Genomic DNA, 22,508 nt, shown 5'->3' with positions numbered 1-22,508 from the left:
ATAACTTATTTAATAGTTTTATATAACAGTTGGTTTATTTTATAATTTACGATTTATTATTATTAGTATTATTATGATTACTCCCTAAAAATTTTGTTATAATAAATAAAGTTTTTTTTAAAAAAAATAATTAGATATTTTTAAGTATATAAAATAATTTTGTTTATTTCCAATATTGTAACACACAATTACAAATTTTTTTAAAAAATTTAATCTCAAAATTAATTTAATTTAACAAATTATTATACACAATTTTTTATGTGGGAAATAATTGTATAAATTATAATTAATATTTTTTTGTTTGTTAAAAATAATATTTCACAAATTTTTTTGTTTGAAATTAATACACTTTAAATTTTTTAACTTACATAATATATCTATTTTGTAATTATATAAAAATTAAATGAAACAGAAATAAATTTATTTGACAATAAAATTATATATATATATATATAATATACCGAGAAATAATGATAAATATAAATTATAATGTTTTTTTAGAAGTGAAAAACAATTATTTTATTATTATATCACTTCAATTATATAAAATAAAATAATATATATATATATATTACAATATAACAAGTTATTGTCTAAATAAATATTTTTCAAAATCAAAACATTTTCACTTTATAGTTATGATAGCGTAAACACAATATGTATTATTTTTATTGTAATAAATTTTATTTTTAGAAATTACAGTATTTATATAATATAATACTGTATATATAAATATATATGAGATTGATTATTATATATACAGTAGTATATCTTTTTATATACTGTATATTATATTTTATCAAAATTACATTGTTTTTTTAATGGTAACATTGTTGTTGTCAAATTTATAAATACAAATATAGTTTATAAATATTACGAATACATATGTTATGTAATTTTTATATCATAATTGAAATTATATGATAAATAGAAAATTTTATAAATAATAAAAATATATAGAAATTTTTATAGAAATTAAAATTATAAGATAAAACATCAAGATACTATCTAAAAATATATTTATACATAAGTTTAATACATAATTTAGCATGCAAATAAAACAGTTACATAATCTATAACAATAATAATTATTATTATATTTAAATTATAATAACTATATATATATATAATATACTAGTAATTATATCTATTTAATAATATGAAATTTATATGTATTTTTTTATAAAAACATAATTGACAAATTCAAAAATATATTTTATTATTATATGATTTGTATGTATTTTTGTGTGTGTTTAACAATTAATAATTATAATAATAAATAAAAATTAATATTTAATTAATACAAAAAATTTGTCTATCAATCAAATATGATTGGATATTGATCTCTGTTGTCTCATACCTGTAAAATTAAATTATAACAAAAATTATTATTATTATTATTAATTATAAAATAACAAAATATATTAACATTTTTTATAAAAATTATATTTTTATTTATCTCAACAAAAAAAATTATTAATTATAATTTAGTATTTAGTATTTGCTTAATATAAATACTAAACAAAATATAAATTTTAAAATTTTAATTTAATCATTTATTTTTCTAAATACCTGTAATAATTTGTCGCGATATGAACTTAAATACGGCAAACCATGCGTCGGACATCTCGCGATTGAACTGATCTCCCAGTGCTTGCTTTAGGCCAAACCGTAACGCATCCCATAGTTTCTGAGAAAAAAATTGACAAAATTGATAAACAAACCAACAATAAAAAACATAAAAATTTATTATTAATTGCTAACTAATAACAAACAAAAAAACAATATTTGAAAATTGTAAACGTGTTATACATTTGGTGTGTGTGTGTGTAATAGTATTTAATATTTTATAAGAAAATAATAGTAATAATACTGTAATAATTGATAACTTATAACAATAAATTATTGATAGCCTATGATATATAGTACAATGATAGCTAATAGATATATTGGGGGGTATATTGTAGATATACAGTATATTAATAGTAATATACAGTAGAAATGATATATTACTTTATGGAGTTCAGCCCTAAAAACAATTATTTATTAATAGACACACTGTATATAATATATATATATATATATATATATATATATATATATATTGTATATATAAGTGAGTGATTGAAAATGAAAACTAATATAAAATAAATATAGTTTACTACAAAAAATAATAAACTTTATTATTGTTAAAAAATATTATTATTTTTTTGAAATAATTTAAACACTATTATTAAATAAAATAATAAAACTAATGAAACAAAAAAAACATTTGGCGTTTTTCGTAACGCAAAATTTAAGTTATATTTTGTTTTCAAAAAAATGTTATTTATCTTATAATAGGTGAAAACATTATTTTTTTTAAAAACAAAAAGATAATRTTTACTATAAAATATAATAATAAAACTAATAAAATAATATAGTAATAATTAATTAATTAATTAAACTGTTTTTTAAAAWTWWWTAATAATTAATAATATTTTTTTTGTTTAATAAAAATAATTGATAATAATTTAAAACTTGCTGTCAGTGTGTGTGTGTGTGTTTTGAAGTGTATTAATTATATCCAGTGATATATTGTTGTTTGATGATGATAATGATATATTTTTATGTATTTATTTTTATATTAAAAATATAGATTATACAATAATTATTCATTCAACAAACAAACAAAAATTGTTTGCTAAATATTTGTTATTTGCTTTTTAATATATCAATATTTAAAAGTATTGAAATTATTATTTTTTTGATGATTGATTAAATAACACATAATAAGAAAATACTSTGTATATAATATAATTACATGTATTTATCAAATTAMAGATATTTTATTTTCGTTTAACTAAMTAATTGATGATATATTATAATATGTATAAATTATATAATGTAATTTCATAGAAAATATAATATTAAATTTCTATTAAATATCATTAATTTCTATTAAATAAAATTATACAAATTATATATTTTAATTATTTCTAAACAWWATWTATATTCAATAAATTAGTAAATAATTTTTTTTTCATTTCAAAACAACATTTAGATTGATTGTTATTAACAGTCAAAAACACAAATTCATGATMGATTTATTTAACTAATATTTTAATTAATTATTTTACACTTATATATATGAAAAAAAAAATTATATATCAATAGTCATAATTAAAAAAAATATTTACTTAAAGATTATTTTTAAACATACACACAGACACACAAAAAATAATAATTATAATTATTTTTTTTTGCTTTTGGATTCTGTGTGTATGTTTGTCTGTGTTTTATGAGATTAACCCACAAAAATAAAGTAAGATTTATAATGGATTAGCTATTAATATAAATAATCATAATTTTCTCTGTTTTAGTGAGTTTTTTTTGCAGTGAATTTTTTTTATAAAAAAATATATATTTATAATATTTTAATTTACRTATGAATTTATAAATTTTTGATTTATTAAAAAAAAATTGTCTATTAAATTGTCAATTGTCTAATGAAATTCATTATWWWAAAAAAACAAAAAAAATTGTTAGTTATTTTAAATAAAAATATTATTATTATTATTATTAAACTATTTAAAGTATGTGTTGGAGAGCACCAGTAGTTTTATGTATTATAATAGTTTGCTGATGACAGACACATTGGGTATTCATTTAATCCTATTTCAAGTGTWTTGTGTAATTGAAAGGAATTAAGTTTTATATAAATTAATTTTTAATACCCGACCCACTTGTACTACTGTATAATGTAATGTGAAGTATTATATCTTAGAGATAATACCATTTAAAATATAATAGAAATTAAATGAGAAATATTTATATTGTATTTAAAGAGAGAGAGAGAGAGAGAGAGAGAGAGAGAGAGAGAGAGAGAGAGAGAGAGAGAGAGATTACTAATTATTTTAACACAATTTCTTATATTATAATATTGAAAAACTTCTCTCTCTCTCTCTCACACACACACACTCACTCACTCACTCACTCACTCACTCACTCACTCACTCACTCACTCACTCACTCAGTCACTAATTATATGAAAAAAGCAATAAAACACAAGAATAAAATAATAATTACAAATAATGTCTTTATTATAGAAATTTTTAGATAAATATATATATATTATATTGTATTTATAAAACTTAGTATTATTATTGTTGTTATAGTCATTAATATTATTTTATTGTTATTTTTGTTTTGTTTTTGTATTTTCTTAAGATAAACTGTATATAAAATGTCTTAATTGAAATTGTTTTTATTATTATTTTCATTATCATTATCATACAGTTATTATATATTGTACATCCAATTACAATCTATTGCTTTATTAATAKATAGATATTTGTTATATATATATATATAATTTATTGTCATTACATAATACAGTATATATGAGTATAGTTTTATTTGTTGCAATTTGTTAGTTCAAACAAACTTTTTATTATTATTAGTATTATTTTGATGAATACTGTATATAATGTATAAATATTAGATATACTGTAGAGTACATCAATAATTATTGGTTAATATTAATAATACGGTACTTATAAAGTAAAAAAGTTAATGTTTTGTAACTATTTTGTGTTATGTTTGTTAGTTTATTTATTTTGTGTGTTATTATTATTATTATTATTATTATTACTTTCATTTAGAAAATTCATATTAATTTTAGTACATCAAGTAATGTGAATAACTAATTACTAGATATTTTATTAATTCATATTTTTTTGTTATCATACACTTATTAATGATATTACAGTATTAAGTAATTATTATTATATATTAATCTACTGTATATATAAAACTTACTTTAAATTTAATGTATATTTTATTTGAATTTAAAATAAACAATTTATTTCAGTACATGTATTATAGATGTTGTTATTTTATTTATTAATAAATTTAATAATTATGACAAATTGTGTTTATTTATTCAAAAATAATAAATTTATATTAATTTTTTGTAATTTTTAAAAACCTTAAATAATTTTTTAAAAAAAATAAAACTATATATTTAATATTTAGTAATTTATTCACTGTATATAATAAATTAATAATTTTCTAATATATGTTTAAAAAATAGTCTAATTTATAATTTATTAAATATATAAATAATTATATATTAAAATTTTTATTAATACTAGTTTTAAAAAATTAACATTTTCTAAACATAAAATTTGAATAAAATATAATTAGGTTTTTTATATTTAAATTTTATATTATAAATAAAAAACTCAGTTTCTAGAAACAATTATATATTTAATATATATATATATAATTTTTAATATTTATTACACATATACAGTATATCATATAATAGAAATTAAATATAGTTATTTAATATAATATATAAAACAAATATATAAAAATTTATTTTTGTATAAATATATGTTATATTTATTTATCAAAATTAGACTTTATTTTTGAAAAATAATAACATTTTATAAATAATTCATGCTTTATATGTCATATATACAGTAATATTGTTATAAAAATTCTATAGAAATATAAAGTTTTATATTTATATATTTTTTAGAAATACATTAAGTTTTATAGCAATTTAAATGACAATAACTGTAAGTTTTTAAACATAAAAATGCAAAATAATTTTTTACATGTTATAGACAAAAAATTTAAATATTATAATATTAAATTTTTTTGTAAAATCTCTATAAAAACTATGTTTATTATTATAATTTGGTTATTGAATACCTTCAAAAAACAAATAAATAAACTAAACTAAATTTAACTTTAAAAAGTTAAAATAATTTTTTCCAATTTTATTATAATAATTATTACTAATAAATATACAACTAATCGTATACCAATTTATAATGTAAAATATATAAATTTTATTATATATATATATAATTATTTTATTGTAAATACTTATTTTTAAACATTAAAACTAATTGATTGTCTCATTGATATTATGGATAAAACTTTAAAAAAAACATTACATATAACAATTGCAGAGAAAAACTAATAAAAATTAAATTATAAAATTGATATAAAAATATTTAATGTTTTTTAAGTTAAAATTTTACAAACTATACAAATATATTTATAGTAAAAATTTTTTACTTTAAAAATCTAAAGTRTTGACCAGTTTAAGTAATAAATAGATAACTTATGTTATATATAATGTATATAAAGTATAATTACTGTGCATTTGTTTGTTTGTTTGTTTATCTATTTTATTATTTGCAATATCATAACAAATTTATTTTTAAAATAAAAAAAGAAAGATTTTTTTGTATTAAAGCTATAGAAATGTCTTTATTACGGTATTACATATTGTATGATAAAATTTTGGCACAAAATATCTACAAAACAGTTTTACTATAGTTTATATATTGAAAGAGAGAGAGAGAGAGAGAGAGAGAGAGAGAGAGAGAGAGAGAGAGACTCAATAAAAAACTAAATAAAACTCAAGTCTGTTATTATTATTATTATTATTATATTTACTACAAATATAAGTATTTTATTGAATACACGGACAAAACCAATCGATTATATATATCTTGTTTAGACAATTCACACACAGAAAAAAATAAAAATCTTTTTTATATAACATTTTTATGTATTACTCTATCAATAAATGCCTATCTTTTTATTATATATCACACATGAATACACACACACACACATACACACACATACATACACACACACACACACACATACATACACACACACACACACACACACACACACACATACACACACACACACACACACACACACACACACACACACACATACCACATACACACAAATCTATATATTTATATCAAATATCGATATACTGTACTTTAAGCACATATGAGTTATTTAAAATAAAAAATATAATATATAAAAAAAATTATTAAAAGCTTTTCAATTATTTTATTATTAAGTTTTATGTTTTCAATTATATTAAATATTTTTTTTATTGAATTATATCAATTTTCTAAAATCAAAACTTAACTGTATTATACTTTAATATGATATTTTATATGATATACCGTAAATATAATAATTTTTATTATTAACTATAATATTGAAATATACAACAACAACACCAACAAATATATATAATATGACTAAAACTAATAACTTCAAAATAACTTCAATATATGATATACTATACAGATTTATTTTATTGAGTTTTATTTGTGTAACCTAATATTTTTATTTCATACAGTATACTATATTTATAAGTTATTTGTATGATTAGTTTTATTATCATTTTTATTATTAATATTATTATTATTATTCATGTAATATGATCAATAATATAGCAAATATTGTAAATAGTAAATAGAAAATAATAATAATAATAAAAATAATTTTTATAAATAATACAAATAATAACCTAATAATAATTTTTTAGATAAATATTGTACTGTATTCATATAAATTTATATTTATATATATATATACAATATATGACAAAAATATAAGTATAGACAAAAATATAAATATATATACATTGATATAAATAAATTATAATTTTCTTAATCAATAAAGTATATAAAAAAATCAAAATTATTTACAATAACAATAATAATTTTTTTTATAAAAAATAAAAACTCTTACATCAAACATGTCCTCCTGGACCTGATATCTGGCATGTTTTCGGCCCAAATCGTTGAGTATAAGCGATAGTACACGACTGTCATCCAGATTATCGATGGCCGCCTCCAAGCCCTGCATTACTAGATTGGCGTGTCGTTGAAGTCCATCCAAATCCCAATCATATTTGCCATCATCGCGAAGTGTCATAAACTTTTTGAACAACTTTGACAGTTCCGGATATTTTGTTATTAGACTGAAATTTTTTTTTTGATAAAAAAGAGATAATTTTATATATATATATATCATATATAATAGAGACAYAGAATAATAAATAAAATTATTAATTAGTATTATTTTATTTATAAAGTTTATTATTTTTAAATCTTATTATATTATATTAAGTAATAAATTGATATAACTATTTTTTTGAAAAAAATAAATATTTTTTTTAAAGATAATAATTTCTATTATTTGTTTCATTATTATTATTATATATATATATATATATATGATTTTATTATAATTTACATTTTAATATTATAGATTCTATTGAAAATATCCTTTTTAAATGTTTGTTTAAAAAATAATACATAATTTGATATTAGTTAATAAACGTATAATTTTTTATAAAAATTACTACATAATCAAGATTTTTTTAAATTTTTAACTATAAATAAATAAATAATTAATTATTTAAGCTAAATTAATATAATTATATACAAAATCAGTAAATAATTCTATTATTTAGTTTTATAAAATTATTTTTTTAATTATTGAATTTCAATTCTAAAACTTTATTTAATTCAATAAACTATAAATTTATAAAGTTAACTATATGATAATTTTTTTTATTATATTACCTAGATATATATTGTTTAATATATACTGTTTAATAAGCTACATAAGCGCTTAAATAATATGCCATATTTAGATACTTTATGTGCAGTTTACATAGTGATACAGTTATTTATATAAAAATAAGTATAAAATATATGATAAAATAATATTCTTGCTTTTTAAATTCAAAATATACAGTAATAATATAATATAAAATAATATATATATATATATACAGTGTATAGTATTATAAATTGTAAAATGTTTATGTCATACAAGAATGTGAAATTATTTCTAAATATAAAAATATATTTATTGTATATATTTAATAAAATTTCTGTAAAATTGCTAAAAATACTGTATATACTGTATATCATAATACTATACAATATTTTATTATATAAAARCATTTGAAAGAAAGAGAGAGATTAATACAATTTTTATGTTGACATATGATATAAAAATTGGTGTAAATTTTTATAGTCTACATAATAATGTTTATTTATATATTATATACATATACTGTATATATATACATACATACATATATATATATATATATAATAAATTCATATAAAACACACATAGGATTTCATAGCACATTAAAAACATTTTTATTAAATCAAATATACTGACTGTACTATATATTTGTATGTACAGTATTATTATAACAAAAAACTGTAATAATAATAATAATAATAATAACATATTTGCCTCAATTTATTATTAATAAATTTTTCATATTTATATAGTTTGTATTATTTGTATACTCTATATATCGCTTTTGTTATTGAGTTATACTGTATTTCAATAAAATACATATTCGTTTAATATATTACTATTAATAAAATACTATTATATATATTGCATGATATATAGTATATATATATATATATATATATATACAGTATTATATACAGTATATTAATACTAGATATTAATAATTTACAAATATCTATACTCTCTCTTATATAAAGATTTTTGCATATGATTTTTTTTAATTATTATTATTGTTATTATTAGTTGACTATATTGACAATAGATAGTATTGAAAATAATGATAATAATGATGAAAAAAATAATAAATAAATAATAGTTTTTTTTCAATAATATAAGATAATATTCATTTCATTTCAAATATAAGATAGGATTCTCAAACACAGACACACATACAGTACAGTCTATATTATTATATAGGAAAACAAAAAACAAAACATTAGAAATGCATTAGTATTTTTGAAGCCAATAAGATATCAGATATAAGACATATTTATTTATATTGATATAGATTTATGTATATATATATATATATATGTCTGTATGTATGTATAGATAGTTAGATAAAATCCATGAGAATATTATTATTATTATTACTATTGTTGATCCGATTCTCAATGGCTATTCTCTCTCTCTCTCTCTCTCTCTCTCTCTCTCTCTCTCTCTCTCTCTCTCTCTAATGGATATATAAATACAAATAAAATAAACAAAAAATACAACTAAAAAAATAATAAACTTGAGAGATATATATATAAAAAGTTTACTATAGATTATAGCTATATATACTGTATATATATATATGTTTTGCCAACTTGCATATTGCATAAAACAATAGTTATTTAAGCAAGATTATAATATATCCTCAAAAAATACTGTATATATCAGTATATACAGTATACCGTATATATTCAATATATTTATAAATAAACAAAAATCTTTTATAGCTTAGTTTGTTTGAAATAACAAATTTAATTAAACTAAACAAAAAAAATAATAAAATAAGATTTTTGTTATTTCAAGTATTTAGTTATATTAATAGTTAATACATATATAAATTATTTACATTTTATTAAAAATTTTGTAAACATTTTTTTTACTTAAATAGAAAATTAATGCTAAATTTATTTAACACTTTAATAAGGATAAAAATATACTAATAATAATAAAAATTAATTATAAAAATGTATGATATAAAATTTAATTAATAATTGTAATATATGATATACTTAAACACACACACACACACACACACACACACACACACACACACACACACACAAACACACACACACACACACACACACACACACACACACACACACACACACACACACACACACACACACACACACACACACACACACACACACACACACACACACACACACACACACACACACACACACACACACACACACACACACACACACACACACACACACACACAATTGTAGTGCATATTTATATAATWATTATTATTTTTTTAACATAGAGTTATATTTCAAATGATAAAATTGAAATCATTAATTGAAAAGTGTCTCCAATATACTGTATAATAATAATAATAATATATTAGAGCAATATACTATATATATAAGCAATAAATTTATATAAATAAAAATCTAATATAAAAGTTTTTGTTGACTACTTAACAAATATCAATATTATTGTTATTATTATTACAGTATATATATATATATAACAAACCTACACATTTGTAAACATAGTTAGATTCTGTACAGTATTATAACATATAGTTTAATTGAAATTATACAGTGTTTATGTTATAACAAATTTTATTATGTCATTCATTTTGGTGCCGCAATTAATTGATTATTTATATAACACACATATATATATATGTATATACTGTATAGTATAGAATATATATATATATTTGATGGTTAATACTTGTATTTTTGTTGTATATTTATTCAAAACCACAATTATTGTTTGCTATTATTTTCTAAAAATCAATTAAATATTTTTAGCTAATATACTATAGAATCTATAGTATAGATGAAATTGCTTAATAGCATTGACATAGTTTTTTATTTGAATTGAAAATAAAAGTATTATTATTATGTATATAGTTAGTAAATTGTACAATAAAAAAATATAAGTATAATAATAATAATAAGTTAGATAATAATTGTACTTAAACATTGTTTATTTAAAAAAATAACTTTTATATAAACATTTATTGTAATTTTTTTTAATTGTGATGATTATTAATAGTTAATAATGAATACAACAAAAAATAAATGTTAGTAACAAGTGTTTAATAATGTTAGTACAGTTACTCCAAACTAATCTAACCTTAATAACTTAGTAGACATTATAATAATAAAAAACTAATGTTATATTTTTTAAGTGTACTTAAATAATAAATAGTTAGAAAACAATTATTATTATTTAAGCACTAAGTTTATGATTTAATTTTAAAAATATAAAAATCCTATTATTAAAAAAATTATGCTAAATTAAATATAACAATAATTAAACTAAAGTTTTTTTTATTAAAATAATATTACATTTATATAATACTATTTATTAGTTATATTTAGACTATTTAAAAAATATATAAATATTTAAAAAAAAAATAATTAACATGTTTTATTAACATAATTAATTTATTTTTGTTAAATGTTTATTGAAAACATTATTAATAAAATATAAAAATATTTAAATTGATTATATTATAGAAAAATTGTGCTAAAACAATATACTGGATATATTAAAATTTGTAAAATAAAAAATAAGTATATATTTTTGTTTTAACAACAAGTATTTAAAAAAATAACATTAAATAATTAGAATTTTAATAATAATAATAACAATAAATAATGTAAATTTATAATAAAATTATCTTATTTTTAAAAATTATAATTTATTACATTATTTACATAAATTTGTTAATACTCTAGTGTCATAATTTATTTTTGTTTAAATCTATATTTTTAAAAATAACAAAATTTTACCCATGAGATTTTTATGTCAAAAAATTATAATAACAATAATATATTAAAGTTAATATTTTATTAAATAAAAGCTATTGCAAACTTTTTTTTGTCAATTGATAGAAATTGTTTAATAAAAATAAATCAATTTACATACAGTATATTTAGTATTTTAAGTATAAAATAGTAAATATTTGAATTAATTTTTATAATAATACAATAATCTTTCAAATTAAATTATAACAAAAAAATATATATAAGTTATAATGATATCATATGTATATATATTATGATAATATAAATAGTTTTCCCTTTACAATATATAAATGAAAATATTATTATGCAATATGACTGTTATGTAAGTTTTTTTTTATAAATAAAAATTTTTATATTAATATTCATATATTATAATAACATAAAAATTATAATATTGACATAAATATTTATTATTGTTATCTAATCGTATATTTAATATACTATTTTTAATATATCATTTTAGTATTTTATATAATACTAAACATACACAGAATATTTTATTTGTTTAAAATATTAGGCAAAAAATTATATATATATATATTATGTTTACATATATTTTGATATTTATTTTATAATTAATTTTATATGAATAATTTTATCTAATTTTATTATATTCATATAAAATTTTTTATATTAAAATTATTGAATTTTTAATTGTCAAATTATTTTCTAAAATAATATATATATAATATACTGTATAAGATTTTAAAAGCATAAAAAAATATTTATATAAATATTCAATTAGGAAATAAACTACAGTACAGTATTATTAATTACTAAACAATAGTGTGTATAATAGAAATTAATAATTATTTATTATCTATTTTTAGTTTATTTTATAAAACATTATTTAGAAATTATTGTAAATAAATTAATAAAAAAATAATTAAATGATTGATTGAGTGAGTATATAAGTATTGCAGTGTGCATAACAGGGTTGAAAAATACAAGGTTGTATTATACAATTTAAAAAACTAAAATATAATTGCTAGAAAATTTGCATTATTRTTATAAGAATTATAAATTTTTATATAATAGAAATTTAATATTAAATCTATTTTTAAATTTTAAAAACATGGCTAATTTTGGTTATATCAAACTAGATGTTACATGTTTGTATGCAAAATTGGCCATGTATTATACTGTAATAATACGAGTACTGTATTATACAAATATTTTTTTTCAGCCAACACTGGTGCTTAGAGAAAGAGAGAGAGAGAGAGAGAGAGATTAAATAATGATAAAATTAATTTTGAATGACACTTATCAAGCAATATGTCTTATAATATAAGATTTTTAGTATTCTCTCTCTCTCTCTCTCTCTCTCTCTCTCTCTCTCTCTCTCTCTCTCTCTCTCTCTCTCTATTTATCTATCTTTCTCTCTCTCTTCTCTCTCTCTCTCTCTCTCTCTCTTTCTCTCTCTCTCTTTCTATTTATCTATCTTTCTATTTATCTATCTTTCTCTCTTTCTCTTTCTCTCTTCTCTTTCTCTTTCTCTCTCTCTCTCTCTCTCTCTCTCTCTCTCTCTTTATGTTTCTCTATCTTTATCACTCTTTCTTTATCTCTATCTATCTATCTTTATATCTCACCCACACATTCATTCAGTAAATGTAATATTATATTGATTTTTCTTATTATTTCATATATTAGTTGTGTGTGAAAATTGAATGTAAAATTACAAATATATTTTGTAAATGAAAATTCATGAATTGTTTTTTTTTATAAAAAAAACAAAGATTGCATTTTCTTTTTAAATTAAATATATGGTATATTATTTTATATAAAAAATAATTTACTGTACTATACGGTTATATAAAATAATAGATTAAACATTTTGTTCAAAAGAAAAATAAATAGTAATTGAAAAAACAACTCATCAGTAAAATCTTATTTAAAATACATATATTTTCTTATGAAAATCTAATAATAGTAAATAATATTAAATAAAAAAAAATATATAGAATTGTATATTATTTTACAGTTTAAATATATTTATTTTATTTACTACTATAAATAAATCTTTATTAGTAAACTATTTGATTAATATAACAATTATAAAATAAATACTAATTATGTAATTAATAAATATATAAACAGTTATAATAATAATTATTATTTTATAAAGTTAATTAATTAATTAATTATCACTTATCACATAAAATCCATTTTAATAATTAAAAATTATATAAATTACTTGTTTAAATGCAAATAAAATTTATGATAATAATATTGAAAAAGTTAATTATTATATTAATTGTTTATTAATTTTTTAAAAAATAATAATTATTAATAATAGTTTTTTCTATTGTAGATTCACATTATGATTTGATATAAATTAATTAAAATTAACATTTTTTTTAGTAAACCTATAATAATAATGATGATGTTTTTTAATTTCCATAATAATAAATTTTAATTAACATTTTAATTGTTATTTAAATATTTATTCTATTAATAATAATAATATTATTATTATTATAATTATTGTTTACAATCATACAAGCTAATTTATTTTAATAAATGATAAAAATAATATTTATGTTATGTATTTAATAAATTATTAATATTAATACTATATATATATAGTAAGCTATACAATCTAATATAACAGCAAATATAATATTTAATATACACTGGTATATAATATTAAATCATAAAATATTCACACATTAATAATAATAATAATAATAGTATTAATATTAATAATATGATGTTTTTTGTTTGTTAAATATATTATTATTACCATTATTATTATTATGTAGTTTGATGTCTAACAACAAAACAATGAAAAAAACAAACAAACAAAACTGTTTTTTATATTTCTCTTTATAAATATATTGTATATTTAATATATACTAAATATATATATATGTAATTCAAGCGATTCATTTGACTGTCCAATAATGTTATTATTATTATTATTGTGTTGTCATAAAAATATGACATAATTTTTTTTGGCTATGTGTTAGTATCTATACAAATAGTGTATACTATTATTGTATTGCATTTTATTTATTAAATATGTATTTATTTAGTTATATTTATATAATCTATTTACAGCAGTGCTATTTGTTATTTAGCTAATATAAAAATAAATATATTTAATATATATATATACCGTATATAACAACAAAATGAGAGATGATTTATGTGTTTATTAATATTAGTTAATCCATAATATTATTATAATAATAATATGTAATTTTATTATTTTTAATAGTTTAGAAAACATTAGACACTAGATTTTAGCATTTAGTTTAGTTTAATAATTATGTATAATATAATATATTTGAAAATATTGTTTAAAACAATGAGATTGTTATCATTATAATAATAATTATTATAATAACATAAGACATTAATCTATTAGATTTAATAAAGTAACTTGAAAATTTTATTTATAATAAGCTACTAGTAAATTTTTTTATTAAAAAATATTATCACGATTATGAAATTAAATTATATTTTCTATTTGATTATAAAGTTGGAAATATATATATTTTTTAAAATTTAAATATTTTTAATCTTATTTTTACTTAATAATTAATTTTATTACTTATTAGTATATTTATATAAAATTTTTTAATAAACATAATAATAATAATTCTTATATTTAAAAATAAATAAATATTTTATTTATATATCTACAGTATAAATCATTTTATTTATAAAAACGATAATTCATTGCTAATAATGTTAGCCTAATATTTAATAACAAAAAAATACATTTAAGCATATATATAATTTATATATAGAAATTAATAAATAAATGTATATATTATATATATATATTTGTTAATTAAGTCTACTGGGAAAAAATGCTAAATATAATGTAAAATTTTATTTTGATAAAAACTAAATATTTTACATACTGTATATATATATGTATAACATACTGTATATATATATATATCAGTAAAGTATTTTACAGTATATATTCAAAATAATGTACTGTATTATACAAAAAAATAGTTGTAATAACTATTAATACTATAAATTATATCTTAAAATACTGTATTATACACCGTAAGCAAAATATGCATTTAAAACAACAAGAAAATAAAAATCATTATTTTAACATCAAAAAATAAACTCAATGATAATGTAATATTATACTGTATTAATAATATTATGCATTTTACTATTAATATATTATCGTAAAGAGAAAAAAAATATATGTATTATACTATTCATATGTTAAACAAATATATTAACTATTGTATAGTATTATTATTATTATTATAGACTAATAGTAGACCAATAGTAAGATTATCATCAAATAATAATAATAATAATAATACTGATATTTAATGATGATTTTAACTAAACATTTATTTTTTACTAATATGTTATTATTTATAATATACTGAACTAATGTATAGTCAGTCTATTTATCATTACTTCACTTGATTTATATTATTGGAAAAATTTAATGAAATGTTTTTTTATCTGTAAATTTGGAGTTATGTTGTTGTTTGCTAATGATTATAATCTATTCAAAACTAATAATAATAATAATATTTTAACAAATAGTAATTTGAATTTGAAAATAACTTAATAATAATAGGTAATAGATATTATAATAATGACCTATTAATTATAATAAGTTTATAATATTTAATTGCAAAGTTTTTAAAGTTTATTACTTCAAGTTATAAATTTTTAATATATTATAATGAATATAACATAGTTATATAATAGTTGATTTTTTAAAAACCACACATACACACACATAAACATACATACACACACATACACACACACACACACACACATACATACACACACATACACACACACATACAAACACACATACACACACACATACACACACATACACACACATACACACACATACACACACATACACACACATACACACACATACACATACACATACACACACATACACACACATACACACACATACACACACATACACACACACATACACACACATACACACACATACACATACACACACACATACACACACATACATAGTAAAAGTACAGATTAAATAAATAGTAAATTTAGTTAAGTTTTAGTTTTTACTCAATTGATGATTAGTGAGCAAATCAACAACAAATATATAGATATATTTGAATTACAAATGACTTGTTGTTATAAAAAGAAATAAAAAAAAGTCGATTGACTTTAAAGTAGATTAAAATAAATTTATATATATATTCAGTACAATAAATAACTGTATAGTTAGATATTGTAAAGTAAAGTACTTTACATACGATAATAATAATAATAATACTAATAATGTTTTTATAGTAGTTTAGCACATTTACAGTTAACAACATCTATAATAATTGTACTGTACATGTATTTATTGTATAATAGTACTATACTAACTGTAAGTATTATATATAACATACGGTACAAAATTATTTTTATTTAATTTATTATAACAATTACTTTAGTTAGATGTAAACATAACATAAAACAAAATGATTGCTTAATATTTAGGATTTGTAGGAAATATCAGTTTATTACAGAATATATATATAAATATAAATATATAATAAATTGGCAATAAATGTATGCATATAGTGATCATTTATCGTGCATATTGTAGGAGTATTATTATTATTAATATTATTTTGTTTATCACATATTGATAATCATTATCATTAAACAAAAAAAAATCAATAATAGTTATACTGATTATTTGTATAGTCATTTTGTTGGTTGCTAACAATTATTTTTATATGTATAAATTATTATATCTATTAATAAGTTATATTGCTAAGTTTATACATACATGCTTAAAAAAAATAAAGTTCATTATAGAATATTCTTTAATAATAATTATTTTATAGAAAGTTTCCATAAAAGTTTATCATTACAACTAAATATGACATTGATTTTGTCAATATAAATATAAATAAAATTAGTATATAAATTAATATTTTTAAAAAAATCAAATTAGACTATGATTTAAACTATTTTTAAAAAAATTTATTACAGTAATCAACTTATATTATATATTAATATTTCCATTATTAATATAATGATAATCATATTTTTATGTTTGTGCTATTTATTGTTGTAGTCATAATAATAATAATCATAATGTGATTATTATTGGGTGCCAACTAATGATAGATTCAGATAAACATAAACCAAAAAAAAAGTTATTTATAACAACGTCTGTAATAAATTATATGTTAAAAAATAAATCTATTAATAAATTCAATATTTTAATTGTTATATTAATTGTTATTTTTATAATTTATTTTTAATAAGTGTAAAACCGGTAATTAGTTTTACTGTTTTTTTATATTTTGATTCATACATTTGAAAATAATTAATATTACAAAATAATCTTAGATTTTGATAGTTTTTTTTTCGTTTATTATTTTTTTACTTACATTACTTACATAATAGTGTCAAAAATATAAATAATTTTCAAACTCAAATATATTTTATTCAATTAGGATAAAAAAATTTAAAAAAAATTATAAATAATTTGTTATAATAAAATTTCCAAAGTGATAAAATATACATTATAAAATAAAATTGAATAAAAATATATTAACACTTATGAGGTTTTTAAAATTAGATGCATTAACAAAATAAAATATTATTATTATTATTATTTCTTTCTATTATTATTAGTATTATTTAGTGATATAGAAAAAAATAACTAAATTTGTTTAATACTTATATATGAATTATATGAATAAGAAAAAAGCTTTTTATTTCGATATACAATTTGATCATAACGTGAATGTCATTTATATATATATATAATATTTTACTCAAACATTTTCATATAAGATTGAGGATCAATGAAAATAAAAGCGTGTGAGTGAATGAATGAGTGAGTGAGTGAGTGAGTGAGTGATTAGTTATAAGAGAGAGAGAGAGAGAGAGAGAGAGAGAGAGAGAAAGAGAGAGAGAGTCTTAGTTAAACCTACTATAAAGATAAATAAAAAAAAATAAAAGTAAAAGATTTTTTTGTTTTGTTTTGTTTGCCTCTGCTTTAATAAAGAGAGCAATTTTCTAGATATATATATATATATATATATATATAAAGAAGTATTTCATTAATTATGTCCGAGCGGTTTTCTAAATAACTTTTGATCTGGTAGAGATAAATTATTTCTGTAAAAAGTTTATAATTTAGTTATTTACGCGTGATAATAACCACTTTTCATTTTTAAATTTAAATCACGTGATCACATTTTTAACGGGATGTTTGCAAACCACTATGTAAAAACCTAACCTATAAATGATAGGATAAAAATTTTATAGCAAATTTGTAAAGCTTAAATTAATAATTTATGGGAAAATTTTTTTTTTTGAAATTGGTCGAAGAATAAATTTTCTATATTTTTTCGAACTTGTGGAAAAACACATTATATAAAATATTCGAAAATAAAATGACGTTATTTATGGATAGTAGAAAATTATTAGATAAAGATTTTAATACTATTACTTTTTCTAAAAACAAAATTTTTTTATGTCGAATATTTTTTTAGATAATCAAATTTAAATAAAAATTACATTATCGAATTACAATGTTGCGTTTTTTAGTGTAATTTAATTATCTGAAAAAATATTCGACATAAAAAAATTTTGTTTTCATAATAAGCAATAGTATTAAAATTTCTATCTAATAAGTGTCTACTGTCCATAAATAACATAATTTTATTTTCGACTATTTTATATAATGTGTTTTTCCACAAGTTTGAAAAACCATAAAAAATTTATTCTTCGACCAATTTCAATATTTTTTTTCTTCCCATAAATTTTCAATTTAAGCTTTACAAACATGTTATTGAAAAATAATTCTAACATTTATAGGTTAGGTTGTGACATAGTGGTTTGCAAACATCCCGTTAAAAATGTGATCACGTGATTTAAATTTAAAAATGAAAAGTGGTTATTATCACGCGTAAATAACTAAATTATAAACTTTTTACAGAAATAACATCTCTACCAGATCAAAAGTTATTTAGAAAACCGCTCGGACATAATTAATGAAATACTTCTTTATATAAAGAAAATTTATATATAAATCTATTGAATGTACAGTATTTTTTGTTGTTATTATTATATATGTTATACGATTGTATGTATATATATATATAATGTATTAGTATAGGCATTATATATACCGTTTGAAAACACATGTGCCGGTGCCCACCAAATCCTGTGCCACTATAGTCCAGCTTTCTTTGACCAATTGTTTTTGACGTTCAGTTAAAAATGACTATAAGATTAAAAATAATAATTTTTAAAAATAAAATTAATAACAAATTCAATATTTATTATTAATACTATAATTTTTTTAAAATTTAAATTATTATATTTTATAATTGAAAAAATATAAAATAAATTTATAATTACATTTTTTAAAAATATACTATAAAAAATATAAATATGTCTACTACTACTACTACTATTAATTAATATTATTATTAAAAAAATATTATTATGATTATAAAAAATAATAATAATAATAACAAATTCTTAATAGCTTTTTCTATAATTTGAAATTTTTTTATATATATGTACTAAATATTAGATTGAAAAATTAATTAGTATAATAATAACTAAATAATATTTTATTGTACTGCAAATTTATATTATAGTTATAAATAGATAAATAAAAATTTTATGAATCATATGCGTGCTTGATAATTGATTTCTATTTTTAACAATGATATTTAATATTATCAAATATATATAAATTATATATATATATAAAAAAAGTGTTTTTTAAATAAAATATTAATAATTTTATATATTATCATAAATATAACTCAATTATATGTATATATATTTGTATTGATAATACATTTGTTAGTTGACTCTAAATTGAAATTTTGTCATTTTGTTGTCAATTTGTTTTATATATATTAATATATTTTGATGCTATTTTCCAATAATATTATTTTGTCAATATTTGACAAAATATAAGTGTACTGTATAATAATTAGATAAACATAATAATATAAACAACTAATAATTATTAATATTTATTAATATTTTATTTTCTCTTCCCACATTAATATTATTTGAAAATTTGACAAAATAAACAACAAAAATAAAAACAAATAAAATTATTTATACAGAGAGAGAGAGAGAGAGAGAGAGAGAGAGATTATAATAAAATATATAAATGATTTATTATATAACATTATTACAACTTTACAGTATTACTAAAATACACCAATATATATATATATATATATATATTTAAAATATACGAATAAATACTAATGTTAAAATCAAATCAAATATTGATAAATAAGATTATATTAGATTGAATAGTAGTGTATTTAATATAAAATATCAAACACAATAACAAAAAAACATTATAATGCTTATTATTATTATTTTATATAAAATATACTGTAAGTATATTGTATACTGATAAGTATATTGTATACAATATTTAATTTAAACACACAAACGTTAAGACAAAAATAAAAATAAAAGCTATTAATATTGATATTGACAAACAAACAAAAACAAAATCAATAATGAATTTTAATAAAATATAACTTAATATTAGAATTGGGATTAGAATTAGAATTACTAAAAACAAAAAAAAAATATTGTAAAAAATATAGTAAATTATTAAAAAGTTTCTAAAAAAATATTTCCATATTAATTTTGTTAATATTAATTTTTTTTGTAATACACCTCAAAAATGATTAAAATTAATTAAATACTATTATTTGTATTTTTACAAATTTACAAAAAAAAATTACTGCATTTTATTATTACACATTTTATAATTTTTTTCTTAATATTTGAATTTTATTTTTATAATTAATTAATTTTGGTAATATTTTGACAATTTAAATGTGAAACCCATAATATCATAACAAAACTATAATTTATATAGAAATTTATTTTTTTTTAAAAATAATTTTTAGAATTTTTCTTTTGGAAATTTATTAAAAATTTTCTAAAGTTACTTGCTTATAGTTTCAATATAGAGTTTAAACTCAATATAGTTTAAATATATATATATATATTGTTTATCGTGTAAATAAATAAGTAAATATATATATAATTTTTTAATGTTTATTTATTGACAATTTAGGTCAGTAATAAAAATATACATATAAAAAATATTTTATACATGAAAAATATTTTTCAAAAATTATATTAAACATTATATATTAAATAAATATATAGATATATATATTGATATAACAAATATAAATCAAATACTAAATACTTACTGATATTTGTTCACTATTTTTGATGACACCCTTAAGCACTGATTGTTTGCCTTGAATGGCACCCATAGCTTATTAAATCAATTGGATGATTGAATGCACTCAAATAACACTCCCGGTGCCCAATCAATCA

General features: G+C 16.9%; 1 protein-coding gene across 1 annotated transcript; it reads right to left on the bottom strand.

Annotated features, from left to right (window-relative positions):
- Positions 1–1,322: 1,322 nt before the first annotated feature.
- Positions 1,323–22,497, bottom strand: LOC128954721 (neuroglobin-like). Its single transcript, XM_054300318.1, has 5 exons — positions 22,379–22,497; positions 20,297–20,391; positions 7,573–7,804; positions 1,573–1,690; positions 1,323–1,360 (listed from the first exon to the last, which is right to left on the bottom strand). Exons 1-5 carry the CDS (start codon positions 22,442–22,444, stop codon positions 1,323–1,325), a joined length of 549 nt encoding a protein of 182 aa, XP_054156293.1. The 5' UTR covers positions 22,445–22,497.
- Positions 22,498–22,508: the final 11 nt, after the last annotated feature.

This window comes from Oppia nitens, unplaced genomic scaffold, assembly GCF_028296485.1.
Source record: "Oppia nitens isolate AA-2021 unplaced genomic scaffold, nextdenovo-longstitch-racon4-pilon3 scaffold29_pilon_pilon_pilon, whole genome shotgun sequence".
NCBI lineage: Eukaryota > Metazoa > Arthropoda > Arachnida > Sarcoptiformes > Oppiidae > Oppia > Oppia nitens.
This window is presented reverse-complemented; position numbering and strand designations above follow the sequence as displayed.

Excerpts from the sequence above, each read along its gene's own strand:
- LOC128954721 (XM_054300318.1), bottom strand. The coding sequence starts at position 22,444 with ATGGGTGCCATTCAAGGCAAACAATCAGTGCTTAAGGGTGTCATCAAA. Across the intron at positions 20,392-22,378 it reads AAAATAGTGAACAAATATCA|TCATTTTTAACTGAACGTCA; the intron begins GTAAGTATTTAG and ends TTAATCTTATAG. Across the intron at positions 1,361-1,572 it reads ATCGCGACAAATTATTACAG|GTATGAGACAACAGAGATCA; the intron begins GTATTTAGAAAA and ends TTAATTTTACAG.